This window comes from Caloenas nicobarica, chromosome 7 (assembly GCF_036013445.1).
Source record: "Caloenas nicobarica isolate bCalNic1 chromosome 7, bCalNic1.hap1, whole genome shotgun sequence".
NCBI classification, from domain to species: domain Eukaryota; kingdom Metazoa; phylum Chordata; class Aves; order Columbiformes; family Columbidae; genus Caloenas; species Caloenas nicobarica.
Genome location: NC_088251.1, coordinates 74967 through 88501, shown reverse-complemented (window position 1 = coordinate 88501; position 13535 = coordinate 74967). Strand labels below are relative to the sequence as shown.

The 13535-nt window shown below is 45.4% G+C and overlaps 1 protein-coding gene across 7 annotated transcripts in view; it reads left to right on the top strand.

The window, feature by feature from the left end:
* Positions 1-11885, top strand: part of ALDH18A1 (aldehyde dehydrogenase 18 family member A1) — a 35805-nt gene extending 23920 nt beyond the window's left edge. For 6 of the 7 annotated variants that reach the window (XM_065638673.1, XM_065638671.1, XM_065638670.1 and 3 more), the window contains 9 exons: positions 594-667; positions 1322-1421; positions 2020-2240; positions 5280-5417; positions 5527-5722; positions 5875-5996; positions 8340-8526; positions 10032-10127; positions 11153-11885. In XM_065638673.1, coding sequence (XP_065494745.1) covers positions 594-667; positions 1322-1421; positions 2020-2240; positions 5280-5417; positions 5527-5722; positions 5875-5996; positions 8340-8526; positions 10032-10127; positions 11153-11334 — 1316 coding nt within the window. In that variant the 3' untranslated portion in view covers positions 11335-11885. Of the gene's footprint in view, positions 1-593; positions 668-1321; positions 1422-2019; positions 2241-5279; positions 5418-5526; positions 5723-5874; positions 5997-8339; positions 8527-8615; positions 8708-10031; positions 10128-11152 lie in introns of those variants that run through there. The other variant, XM_065638675.1, reaches the window with a different exon arrangement.
* The last annotated feature ends 1650 nt before the right edge of the window (positions 11886-13535 follow it).

Sequence of the window (13535 nt, the reverse complement as noted above, 5' to 3'; positions counted from 1 at the left end):
ACTTCTTTTGAAACAGAAACAGAAGTAACCTGTTCCATATCATTTCCGTTTGAGATGTGGCAGTCCGGCCAGGAAAAAAACCAAACCCCTTCTATAGGAACCCTTCTAAGATGCGTGCAGGAGGAGACAGAGGGAAAGCCATTTTTCTGAAAGCTGTTACTCAGATTGAGTTTTGGCTTCCATTATTGTTTGTATATTCCCATGCTATTTTGTAATCCTTTCTGATTTCCTCAGTTGGACACCAAAACTTTTCAAAGTTTGCCTCCTTTGTTTCAGTAGCCTGCCATGCCCTGAGACTCAGCTGTCCCAGTGTTCTTCTGCCCTTTGTCAAGTGTGTTTGATGCAAGGTGTGCACTTGCCTCTGACTTGGTGACCTTGCAGAATCCCTGTGATGACTTTTTACGTTTGGGGACCATAGCAGTGTTTTTGTGTCAGGTACAGATTTTCCTGTTCTAGCATACAACAGATTTCTCCAGTATGTCTAAGACTCTCTACCTGCTTTCCTGCTTTGAGCAAAGAACTGCAAGGTCTAGTGTTCACTTCCACATGCACTGTTACTTTGTCTGCATGGCATATTATTGGTTTTTTTGCAGGTCCTACGGTAGAGCAGCAGGGTGAAATGGCTCGAGCTGGTGGCAGGACCCTCGCAGCTCTGCAGCCTGAGCAGGTGACAGAACAATATGGCCTTGCTTATTAAGCTGTGAATGTGTGGCGGGTTTTACAACACAGATTTATAACACAAATGGGCCCCTTGGGACAAGAATCTATTCTTTCTGTGCCAGATCCACAATTTGGATTGTAGCATGCTTAAAGAAATGAGAAGAGCAGAAAGATAATGTATCTTGGGTCTATGAATGTTTTCGTGTGGGGTTTGTAAAAATTTTAATAGTGTGGAATATGGCACAGAAATTGAGATCAGAGCTGCTGAAGAATTGACTGGAATAACGTGCTCCATTCGCTCTCGTGTGTAGTGCTTGCAGAAGAGGAGCTGTGGACAGTCAGCCCCTGCTCTGCAGCTGGGTGGGTAAATGTGGCATCAGTTGTGAAGAACGCAAGGTGGTTTTAAAGGAAGAACATTGTGGGTTTGGTGAAGAAGGCTGGGCATGGAAAGCAAAATAGTAGAAAGCAAAGTAAAGGCTGAAGCAGCGTTCAGCCTCATATTTCAATGTGATGCAGGCTGGAAAAATCAGCTGGCCTCAAGTATTTGGGAAGTCAAGACAGTGAGAGGATGTGTTTAACATAAATGGACTGAAGGGGACCAGATGTCAGATAGCATGGACTTTGTGTAAGAAGTCTGTTCAGAAACAGTTTTCTCTTTCAGAGAGCTGAGATTATTTATCATCTTGCTGATTTACTAACTGACCAGAGAGAAGAAATTCTCTTAGCAAACAAAAAGGACTTAGAAGAGGCTGAAAATAAAGGTAATATTTGAAGTCCTTCCATGGTAATCCTGTTGTCTTGAACCTCCCTGGGCCTTGAAGGAAATGAGCAGAACTAGAATCTTCTGTCACCTGGGACAGGGTAGTATGGCTGCCACAGATTAGTGAACCCAGGACCTTGAGAGTTTGTCAGCGTAAAGAGTGGCAGCTTCCTTAATTGCAGAAAACAGATGTCTTTGTCAGAGAAGACACTGAGGCCTTGGAAAACACCAAGCAAACAAAAGCAAACAAACAAACAAAAACCACCTCAATTTTGCCAAAGGAGACAAAGGAGAAATTTGGACATACAGCAGTACCTGAAATAGGGCAAACCTTAAACCGCGGATGTTGACATTGCTTCATGTGCAAATCACTTAAACTGCCTAATGTGAAAATGTTGTGGGAGGGAAATCATTGTCATATTTGAGTGGTTTTATTGTTACTACCAGACCTAATGCTGTGCATTTTTCATCATGGGTGGGTTTCTTGTTAGGGCATAGGAAGTATCTGATTTTTCCTTAGGTTCACAAGTTGTTTAAGCTGCTTTTACTTGAGCCTAGGCAGGCCAATCTAACTCCAGCACCATTTTTTCTTTCTTTAGGAAGACTGGCACTTCCTTTGTTGAAACGTCTAAGTTTGTCTACGTCCAAGCTGAACAGCTTGGCTATTGGTCTGCGTCAGATCGCAGCGTCCTCAAAGGACAGCGTAGGCCGAATAATTCGGCGAACACGAATAGCAAAAGACCTGGATTTGGAGCAGGTGACAGTGCCAATTGGTGTCCTTCTTGTGATCTTTGAGTCCCGTCCTGACTGTCTTCCACAGGTATGTAAGGAGGGTGGGTTACACTGTTGGGAATTCCTTGATGACAAAAAACGGGTGTTCTGTTGGTGAGCAAATGGGAGGCTGCAAGAAGTCTTGTCTTTTTTGTGTGTTTTTGTTTTTTGGTGTTTTTTTGGTTTTGTTTGGTTTGGGGGTTTTGTTTGTGGGGTTTTTGTTGTTTTTGTGGGTTTGTTTTGTTTATTTTTTTAAACCCGACATACAGTTACCTTGCATTCGGGTGGTGCAGTTTCTGCATATGTCTCACGAAGGTATGTTCAGTGCCTAACTCACAGCTTGGGCGGCTCTTAACAATGAGCGCTTGTTCTATCTGTCCATACCGCATACAGCTGAACCGCGGGTGGGAATTAAAAAAGGAACTGTTTAATACTGATACCAGTAATTAACTGTAACTGTGGAGGAATATGTGATTAAAAAAAAGTTTAAAAAGTTAAAAAAGGCTGAGCAGAGAAAGCACAAAAGTTCCATGGTCTGTACTGATACTGTCGTATGCAGTGAGGCACAATGATAGCTTTTACTCACGTGCAGTGAGATGGGCGTGAGGAAAAATGGTGTCTAAGTTCTTAAGTACTGAAGTTGCTGGAAAGGCTAGTGAAAATCTCGAATAGTGTACTGTGAATGTCATTTATCTTGTGCCAGGAAAAAGGCAGGCATCTTAAAGGGAAATACATCAGTCTGCAGCTCTGTGTGAGAGTATTGCTGTGAGTAAATGCTCTTATGGTGCATGAAAATATGGGGCTGACCTAACATTGCAGAGACAACCTTGATCTTATTTTGAGATTCCTGAATACCAAACTGGGAGGAAGGGCTGACACACCACAGGCTGTGCTGCCATCCAGCGAGACCTGGGCAGGCTGGAGGACTGGGCAGAGAAGAGCCTGATGAAGTTCAACAAGGGCAAATGTAGGGTCCTGCACTGGGGAGGAACAACCCCAGGCACCAGTACGGGTTGGGGTGGACCTGCTGGAAAGCAGCTCTGCGGAGAAGGACCTGGGAGTTCTGTTGGACAACAGGTTGACCATGAGTCAACAATGTGTCCTTGTGGCCAAGAGGCCAATGGTACCTGGGGCTCCTGCCCCTCTGCTGTGCCCTGGTAAGGCCGCATCTGCAGAATTGTGTCCAGTTCTGGGCTCCCCAGTTTAAGAAGGACAAGAAATTACTGGAGGGAGTCCAGTGAAGGGCTACCAAGATGATTATAGGCCTAGAGCACCTTTCTTATGAGGAGAGACTGAGAGAGCTGGGGCTGCTCAGCCTGGAGAAGAGAAGCGGAGAAGGGATCCGATCAGTGTTTATAAATATCTCCAGGGTGGCTGTCAAGAGGATGGACCAGACTCCTTTCAGTGGTGCCAAACGATAGGATGAGGGGCAACAGGCACAGACTGAAACACAGGAGATTTCATCTGAATATGAGGAGAAACTTCTTTACTTTGAGGTGCCAGAGCCCTGGAACAGGCTGCCCAGAGAGGTTGTGGAGTCTCCTGCTCTGGAGACATTCAAACCCGCCTGGACCGACCTGTGTGATCTGCTCTGGTGACCCTGCGTGAGCAGGTGGGTTGGACTGGATGATCTCCAGAGGTCCCTTCAACCCCAACCAGGCTGTGATTCTGTGATTCTGTGAATACCTTACCGAGCAACTGCAATAGGTTTTTAAAAGAAAACAAAAAAACTTCATTATCAACACTATTTCCCACAATTAACATTAGGTATTTAGGAAGATCGAGTGAGGTGTTCTCTAACAGATGAGCAGGTGTTTGAGGGTAAAGTGATAGGTACAGACACTTTAAAAGGGGATGAGACTCAGCCAGTGGACAGCTTGGTACTTGAGGACTGAATTTTGCGAGTGGTCCCCGTTTCATACTGAAAGGGAGCATGCCCTAGGCAAAGTTCCCCTCAAACGGAAAGGCGCAAGTCTCCCTTGTCTACTAGTGTTAGCTCCTTGCTGCCAGCTCTGTTCTTTGTAGATAACCAATATGTTTCCCTGTTGAATTCTAGTCTGTCTTCCTGGACTTCAGCCTTGGTCTCTTGCCTTGAGTAGCTGATGTGTCTCTCTTTCAAAGGAGTGTATGCTATATTTGTCAAATGCTCAATTTTTCAAATAAGTGGACAAATTGTGAGGCCATTGAGAATGGGATTGTGGTGAGGAAGACAAAAAGGGATAGAAAAGTAAAATAAGTCTGGAAAGAGAGCTTTGTTGTATCTGACGTAGTCCTAGGTAGAAAATAACAAGAAACTGAAACAATAAAACAACCTGCCACCACCCCTCTGTTAAAGAGGTTTTCAGTTTAGTGGGGAAAACACCAATAAGAACTAGTGTCTGAAGACTGGGTATATGTTTTCAACAGCAGAAGTAATTTTTTAATCTAAATTTGAAAAAGCAGTGGCTTCTTCGGAGCATTTTTTAGAAATATAGTCTAGTTGTGTTGCTGGGCTCAAATAGGTGAAATCTGGCACCTTTAACAGAAAGGCAACAACTTCAGTCAGTTCTTTCTGGCTATAAACATGAAAGCAAAGTGATACAGGTGATTCTGGGTCTATTGTCTAGAAGGTATTTTTCCCCTCAGGGCAAGTGTTGTCTGTTTGTGACTTCTGTTGTAGGCAGCACGACACAAAGACACAAACAGTCCTTCGTCCTTCATGTTCGCAGGAAGAGCTCATTAGCCGCTTTCTACCGAAATGGTTAAGGACAGGGTTTCCTGCACCTAATGTCATTCTCTATGGCGTGACTGCCCCATGTTCATACCAGAGCCTGTGTCTGTGGTTTCCTCTGGCTTGTCCACTGCAGCCTCCCCCTGCCAATAGTACCCTAAAAACTCACATTCGTTGCTGAAACACTAATACATGTTGTTCCTGGAGTTCAACATGCTGTTACTTGTAATGACATTTTGGTGCCATAAAATGAAAATTGTAGATTAATATTGAGTAAATCAACAGTATTAAAACTCCTATTCTTTTTCGATTTTGTGGGTGTTATTCCAACAGAGGAGACAAATTACTTTTTTTTTTTTTTTTAATATTTTCTGACAGGTGTCTGCTTTGGCCATAGCCAGTGGAAATGGCTTACTACTTAAAGGAGGGAAAGAGGCAGCACATAGCAATCAAATCCTTCATCATCTGGCACAAGAAGCACTCTCCATTCATGGAGTCAAAGATGCAGTGCAACTAGTAAGTGCCTAGAATTCAATCAGCTCTTTCGTTGCTATCGTATATATAAAAAGCATGAGCAGAACTTGAGACTTGAAACCACAGACTGACTGTATTGCAACTACCACAGGTGAACACAAGAGAGGAGGTAGAAGATCTCTGCCGTTTGGATAAGCTGATAGATCTAATCATTCCACGTGGTTCATCACAGCTGGTCAGGGATATCCAGAAAGCTGCAAAGGGAATCCCAGTAATGGGACATAGCGAAGGGATCTGCCATGTGTATGTGGACACGGATGCCAGCGTTGAGAAGGTCACACGAATAAGTAAGCTGGGAGAGGGTGACTTGAGTCTCTTGGGTGTAACTGAACTTCGTATTTGGAGTATGCAAAATGGTTATGGTAATTGATAATTCATATGCTGTTCAAAATCTTTGTCATAAATGTTATGTAACCAGTTATCTACTCTTAAACCTCAGTCAGAGACTCAAAGTGTGAATATCCTGCTGCCTGTAATGCTCTGGAAACTCTCTTAATTCATCGAGACTTGCTGAGAACCCCGTTATTTGATCAGATCATAGACATGTTGAGAGTAGAACAGGTTAGTCACTCATACTTGTGTTTTCTTTTGTGTGTTTTGTTGTGGTGTGTTGGGTTTTTTTTTTTCCTGTCACTTTAGAAGCATTTGGTCTGGCTGATGTAGCCCTGTTTAATTTTATGATGCAATAACAGTCAAGTTATGTGTATGTTTCTTTGTGCACATAGATGAACTTACAGAGAACTATCTCTGCGTCTCCACACAAATGCAAGTTTTTCTGTAGAGATGATCTGAAAGCAGCTTCTTCAGTGCAACTGTGTGCCATTACTGGGATAGGAACGCTTCCTTTTATATAGCAAAAATATTATTCTGTGCTAGAAGAGCATATACACAACCCTTTCTCTACCCTTCTTAGTTCTGACTTAATTGCTGTTAACCTCCCAGACACAAAGCCTCCTCTTCTTGAATCGATTCGTTTAGCTTCCCACTGAAGCCAATTCCCTTTTTTTTTTCCTTTCTGTTTCTGCTTCATCATTTTTTTTAAAGCCTTTCATCTTCCATGCCCTTTATCCCCACCTGTTTTCCCTCCTAGTATATTAAAGGAACAGCTGAAGGCCAGTATAGTAATTAGTCGTCTTGATGTGGGTAATGTTTTGTCAGTAAAGGTAGCAGAGCTGCATCGGGAGAGAAATATCCTTGAAGGATTTTCACACAGCAGTATGTATTTGGCAAATAGAGTGTACAGGCAGTGATTAATGCAAGTAAAATAAGCCATACATTTTGATGATGTTGAAAGGGTCATAGTAAAAGTAGTTGATAGGTAGTCAGGAGCACGTTCTCACTTAATGGATCTTTTTCATATCTTGTTTGGTTGTTTCTTGGGAAGGGTAGAATGAAGGGTAGATCTCTGGGGTTTGGATGGGAGGAATGTGAGGACTGGTGCGTTTCCACCACCACCCACCCGGCCCATAATACAGTGGGGAGGATGTTACCTATGTCTAATCTGACCTGAAAAGAAGAAACATGCAAATATTGGGCAGGATTATCCAATTAAAGTAATTTATAGTTGCACAAGAAAATGCAGTTTTACAGATACCTTTTTAAAAGCCTTCAGATTTTGCAGACTTATGCCTTATTTCCCATTTCTGTTTTGTCAAAATTTCCTGTGTTTCAATTGCATGGGGATTTCTCTGCTGCATCAGTTCTAAATTCTCTCTCATTGTTGAGGTGTCTCAGCTGCTATGATTAAACTCAGATATTGATAATGCATTAGTTCTTCTTTATAACAAATGAAAAATATCTCCGTGAGTTTTCTTGTTTTGGACTCAGTAACTCTGTTGTGTCTGAAACACGTGCTTCAGAGAGGGCTGGTGTCAGTTTACAAAGTAAAAGGTTAAAAGCTGTTCAAGATCTTAAGTCTTTTGTAGGTGCAAACTTGGAAACATTCCTGTAGTTATTCTCTGCGCTGCAGTTGCTTTCTTAAAACAAGGGCTGGCTGCAACATTTTAGGTGTTTTCCCAGTACCAGTGTTGTGCTGTCCTGCCTGATGATTTTCCTCTCCAAGTGATGTGATTTCTTTAAATACTTTGAAATGAGTCCTGAACTAGGAGCGTGTCATGGTCAGCAGCCAATCTAGCACGTCAGCTACTGTACCTTGTCGGTAGTTCACCAATCTGATAGGTTTCCCAAAGCATAGGCTTATTTTTCTTACACTGCCTGCAGTGAACATTTGATTCACAAATGTCATGGGTTAACCCCGGTCAGCAGCTGAGCACCGTCCAGCCACTTGCTCATTCTACCCTGCCCCAAGGGGGATGTGGGAAGAGAATAAGAGGAGCAAAAGCAAGGAACCTTGTGGATTGGAAGAAAGATAGTTGAATGAGCGAAGGAAAGAGGAAGAAGGAAGTGGAAGAATAGGAAAACAAAACCAAACAAAAGCCCACCCCAAACCCCACACAAGTGAGGCAAAGCTGGTGACTCACCATCTGCCACAAGCAGACCAGTGCCCAGGCAGTGTCTGAGCAATGCCCACTGTCTTCAGAAAACCCTGCCCCTCAGTTTGTATTGCTGTGTGTGACATTATATGGCACCGAGTATCCCTTTGGTCCATCTGGGTCCGCGGTCGTGGTTGTGTCCCCTCCCAGCTGCCTGCACACTCCCAACCCTTTTGCTGGGGGGACAGAGTAGGGGAAAAAGAGAAAGCCCTGGCACTGTGCAGGCTCTGTTCAGTAATAGCCAAAATAGTGGTGTGTTTTCAACGCTGTTTTAGTCACAAATCCAAAACATAGCACTGTAGGGACTACTATGAAGAAAATTAACTCCACCCCACACAGAGTACAAGAAGCCACACTTTCCCCTGGAAGGCATTGGTATGGTCGGCAGCACAAAATGTTTCTGGTATTGCAGGTGAAGATCCACGCTGGCCCAAAGTTTGCATCTTACTTGACATTCAGCCCTTCAGAAGTGAAATCTCTCCGCACAGAATATGGAGACCTGGAGTGCTGCATTGAGGTGGTGGACAGCGTCCAGGAGGCTGTTGAACATATCCACAAATATGGAAGTTCTCACACGGATGTTATCATCACGGAGAATGGTTAGTGATCAGTCTGTTCCTTAAGCTGCTGCCAGTTCTTGGTGTTAGTGTAACTACTTACATTGCAGCAGTTGTTCTTGGGTCTGTAGGAGGCATAACCAGCTGGAGACCGGTGAGCTGAATGTGCCTACAGTCCTGTTCAGCTCAGAGAAAACATGTTGTGTGGCCCTTATTCCAGGATGTTAAGGGATGTGCTTGAGCAGTTGACTGATAGCAAGTCAGCACATGCTCTTGCCAGGTAAATTGCTGTGTGTTCCTGTATTGTGCAGACTTGCTGCGTCAGAGGGTTTTGCAGGAACATCTCCTGAATCCTGGAGATGTCCTTAGGCCTCTGAAGGCTGGTGAGGTGAACTGCTATAGTGCCTCACTGGAGGGAACAGGGATTGCAGGGAAGATCAAACTTTTGATCTGCCCGTGTCATTTTTATGTCTTGCAAACAAGGACCACAAATATCTTCCCTCTACCTCTCCCAGTCCTTTACTTCCCACTTCTATATCCCTAGTATAAAAGCTGCATTTACCTCAGTTTGCAGTTTCTTGCCTCTGTTGTGAATTTGTGTTCCTGTGTGCAGCTCTGTGCTGCTCCCATCTGTAGCACCTGTCCTGCATGCAGTTTGAACACTGTGCCAGTTCAAAACCTATCTAGAGCTGTGCCCAGCCAAAGGTTGACTCTCAAACCAAGCCTGGAACGCCTGAGGATCCCCTGCAGTAAGGTCGTGATGATCTACGGCCGACCAGTGTGTGAGTCGAGCAGGCTTCTGTTCCGTACCTCCCACCGAGCTTAAACAAGCGTCACTAAAAAGCGTACATTAGATACCACAAGGCGCTGCCTCAGGAGCTGGTGCACTAGTGGTTTGCTGGGGAGTGTACGAAATAGAGCTGATCTGTGATGTTCGTCGTGTCGCTGAGGGTGACTGACCTGCAGCCTTGCAGAGTCCTCCAGAGGACAAAGACGTGTGCCTCTGCTCGAGCTCGCTCAGGTGTTGCATGTTCTGTCTAAACTGGGTTAGTTAGCTGATTTCGTGTGGTATTTCGGCATTGTGTTTCCCAACTATTATACCTGCAATTGCAATTTAGTTTAGGATTTTTCATTATCTGGAACAATACCGTGTTTGAGATTAATGGAGAGCTGACTCTGTAGTTTAACTGTCTCGGTTTGACTGCAAAATGTTTAGGGCAGCTGTCCTTTCTCTCCAGTCATACAACTATCCCTGTTTGCAGGTTCTTGACTGGATATATTTAGAATTACACATCTTTTTTCTTTCTTCTTTGCTTCTCATCTTTGCAAGCTTCTTGTAACATTTGCAGCTGTGTCTACTTGATAAGCATACTGGGAAGAAGGAATAAATTAACATGTCTTAGCCCAGGCTGTTTAAATACTGTCTGATAAGGTTGCATGTGAAAGTTGTTGTGTTCTATCTGTTCACTGTATTGCGCTGTGTTTGTTGGAGTGCATGAACATTCTGTATGTCCTGGATTTTATTTTTCTCCCTGCCTCTTTCCCAGAGAAAACAGCAGAGTTTTTCCTCCAGCATGTGGACAGTGCTTGTGTTTTCTGGAATGCCAGTACTCGGTTCTCCGACGGCTACAGATTTGGACTTGGTAAGACAGAAAATACTGTGGGGATGTGACTGCAGGATTTGCTGTTGCGGGAAAAATGTGGCAGTGTGAATCCTGGAAGACAGAATTAGTCTCTGATCTTACTGTCTAATACATGATTTTCAGGAGAGGTACCATAGGAAAGGTTGAAGCCTAGACATTTCATCCACATGGAACAACAGATAGTTTAATATCTCTTTCCTGCCAGAACCAGCTAATGCTGCTGTACAGACTGTGTGGATTAATTTAGCAGTAGGGAGCAAAGATGTTTTGGATCCTCTGAAGCTCTGTTCAATTAGAATAAAGTATGTTGCATGCGTGTAAATGATAGAACAATGCAGCACAGGATCTGAAACTGGCGAACAGTTTTTATTTTGTTTATGTTTCTAATGATGCTCTAAGTAATGCCATGCTCCGTTCCTGTGGGCAGACTGAGCTGCTCTCTGGTGTGCCAGCCCTGCAGTGTGAGGAATGAAGGGCAGGAACCAAACTGGGTATCATGTGCTTAAATAAACTGTTGTACCTACTGTGAATTGTGGAAGACAAGGGAAACGTTCTTTCCTGAGGCAGAAACTCAGAAATCTCCATAGCAGGCTATTACTCCATCAGCTGGAACATTCAGTGTTCCATGTGATTAAAAAGTTCTAGTTAGGGTCTTGCAATATCTCCTCAATATGATAAGAAAAGGACACAAGATCACAATCTTGACTAATTTAGCTTTTTTAAAAAAAATGGATTAAACCCTCAGGAAACAAGCATAAGATCCATGTAAGAGGTACTCATCTCTCTTGCATCTTTCTCTCTAAAAGTAACTCTGTAGCAGCCAGAAGTATACGCATTACAATTTATAATGTAATAGTTAAGCTCCTCTAACTTTTAAATTGGAACAGGTGGCATTTGGAGAGGAACTGAGAACGGCAGGTCACTGAAAGGCGGGCAGCTGGTGTTACATTAACGTGCAAAGCTGCTTAGTGTGAAGTGCACATCATTTTAGGATTAACTACCTGTATCTTGTGTGTTTCCTGCAGGTGCTGAAGTGGGAATTAGTACTTCTCGTATCCATGCACGGGGACCAGTGGGAATTGAAGGACTCTTAACTACGAAGTGGTTGCTGAGGGGGGACAATCATGTTGTTTCTGACTTCTCAGAGCACGGGACCATGAAATATCTTCATGAGAGCCTCCCTCTCCCTCAGAGAAACACCAACTGAGAACACTGGGGCCGGGAAACCTCCGGGGGATATTTCCTGAAGATGTTCAGGTTTCAGCGCACTCTCTGGGGAGAAGTTTGTTCTTCATCTTCAGGAACATTGTTCTCAGTTGCTGTGCAGTATAATGAATACAAAATGATCACATCTGTAAGATTTTTTTTTTCCTGCCTCTCTTTCCTTAGAGTCTGCAAACTGACCTCAGTTTTTACAGAGGCAGACTTATTCAAAACATACAAGTAACTTAAGGAAAGATTTAAGTATCTGCTACATTTTCTTTTTATCCCAATGCTCCCTATAGCAAATATGCTTGGTGGTGGAGCATAATCTTTTTCCTAAGTCTTTGTTTTATTCAAATATCTGTTCTGGAGAACAACCTTGATAGTTGTTTTTTTCCTTCAGTGTTAATGATCATGGCAGCTCCCGAAGGCTGGGAAGCTTTACACTTAGTGTCTGATCACCCCGTGCAAGGGCATAGATGTTCCAAATGCATAGTCAGCTTTTGACCAAGAAACCTTTTATATCCAATTCTTTGTCTGGTTGAGTATTGTAGATAAATAACACAATTGTCTACGACATGAACTTTGTTATTTATTTGTACCGAAGGTTTATTTTTCTTTTGTTTAATATGAAACGTAACCTTCCACAACCCTCCTCCGAAGGCAACGCTACGTCCACGGCGCGATGAGGCTCGAGAGGGATCTCATCGCAGCCCCCCCGTGCTGGGCTGATCCCCCCGTGTCCCGCGCTGCTGCACCCGTGTGTCCCGCGCTGCTGCACCCGTGTGTCCCGCGCTGCTGCACCCGTGTGTCCCGCCCTGCAGCGCCCGTGTGTCCCGCCGCGCCCCGTGTGTCCCGCCCTGCAGCGCCCGTGTGTCCCGCCCTGCAGCGCCCGTGTGTCCCGCCCGCTCCCCGCAGCCGCCGCTTCCCGCGCCTGTGGCAGCCAGAGCGTGCGCGGTGCGCGCTCCGCCACACCCGGTCCCCCGGCCGGCGCATGCGCGTTTCCCGGGCTCGGGGGCGCAGGGGCAGCGCTGAGGCCTGCGGGGCTTTGCGGGCGGTGCGGCAGGGGGGGTCAGCCGGGCACGGGGGGGCTGGGACGAGGGGGCCCTCCCGAGCCGCGTCCTGCCGGGAGGGCCTCGGCGTCTCGGCGGCTGCCGGAGCGCGCGCTCGGCCGCGGGGACACGAACGGCCGGGGCCGGTGCTGCTGGGACACCCCTGCCCGCTATTGCTGGCCGGTAGCGAGGACGTTTAGAAGCGACCGGTCAAACGGAATTAAGGATATTTTGAATCAGGCGTGATAAATGCAGCCGTGCGAGAGTTACCGGAGACCTGCGACTGGGGAAGCACAAAAGACACGGAAAAACAGATCCAAACCGCCCCGGCTGCCCCCCCGGCGCGACCGGTGGGGCTCTCCCGGAGCAGTCGGAGCTCCCCGGAGCCTTCCCCAGCGCGTTCCCCAGCGCTGCTGCCCCGCACAGCCCCGGGCAGCCCCGCGGGACCCCCGTGCCCTCAGCAGCCGCTGGGCTGGACCCGCGACCCCCTGGGCCAGCCCCGCGCTCCCACCTTGCACGCTTCTCCACCCTCCCCCACCCACTGAAAAGCAGCCCCTAGAAGTTCCGATACCATAACTCTGTACAAGGCCCCCAAGGGTTCCCCCTCAGCCCTGCCACTGAAATACTCCACACTCTGTCACGGCTTTTTAGCACCTCCAGAATCTTCCCTAAAACCTGTCCCATTACCTCAGTGAAACCCCAAATGCTGTCCTAGCAGCAGCAAGCGAGCCCTTGAATACGCTTTATTCTCTTATAACATCATTAGAATCAATTAGGGGAAATGGTGACATCACCAGAAACTTCTGCAGGAGGTGTTCCAGTGTGGACTAAAATAATTTATGTTAAAAGCTGCTTGTTGTTTTTGTCTCTCGGGAACAGGACTGAGGATTAAGTAATCCATGCCTACCCTGTGGATACCATTCACTGTATTTGGCTTAGCTTTGCTTTGGTTGTTTTGTTTTATCATATATGCATATAAACTATATGTAATACTTACTTTTCAGAGTAATTGGCATAGCTGAAGTTGAAGAACTCAGAAGAAGGTAAACCAGCTGAAGAATCAAAGCATCTGGCAAGTTCGTTGTGTAGACAAGGGCAATCTACATAATTACAGTGGCTTTCCTGCTTTTGTCTAACATCAGGCGTGGAGTAA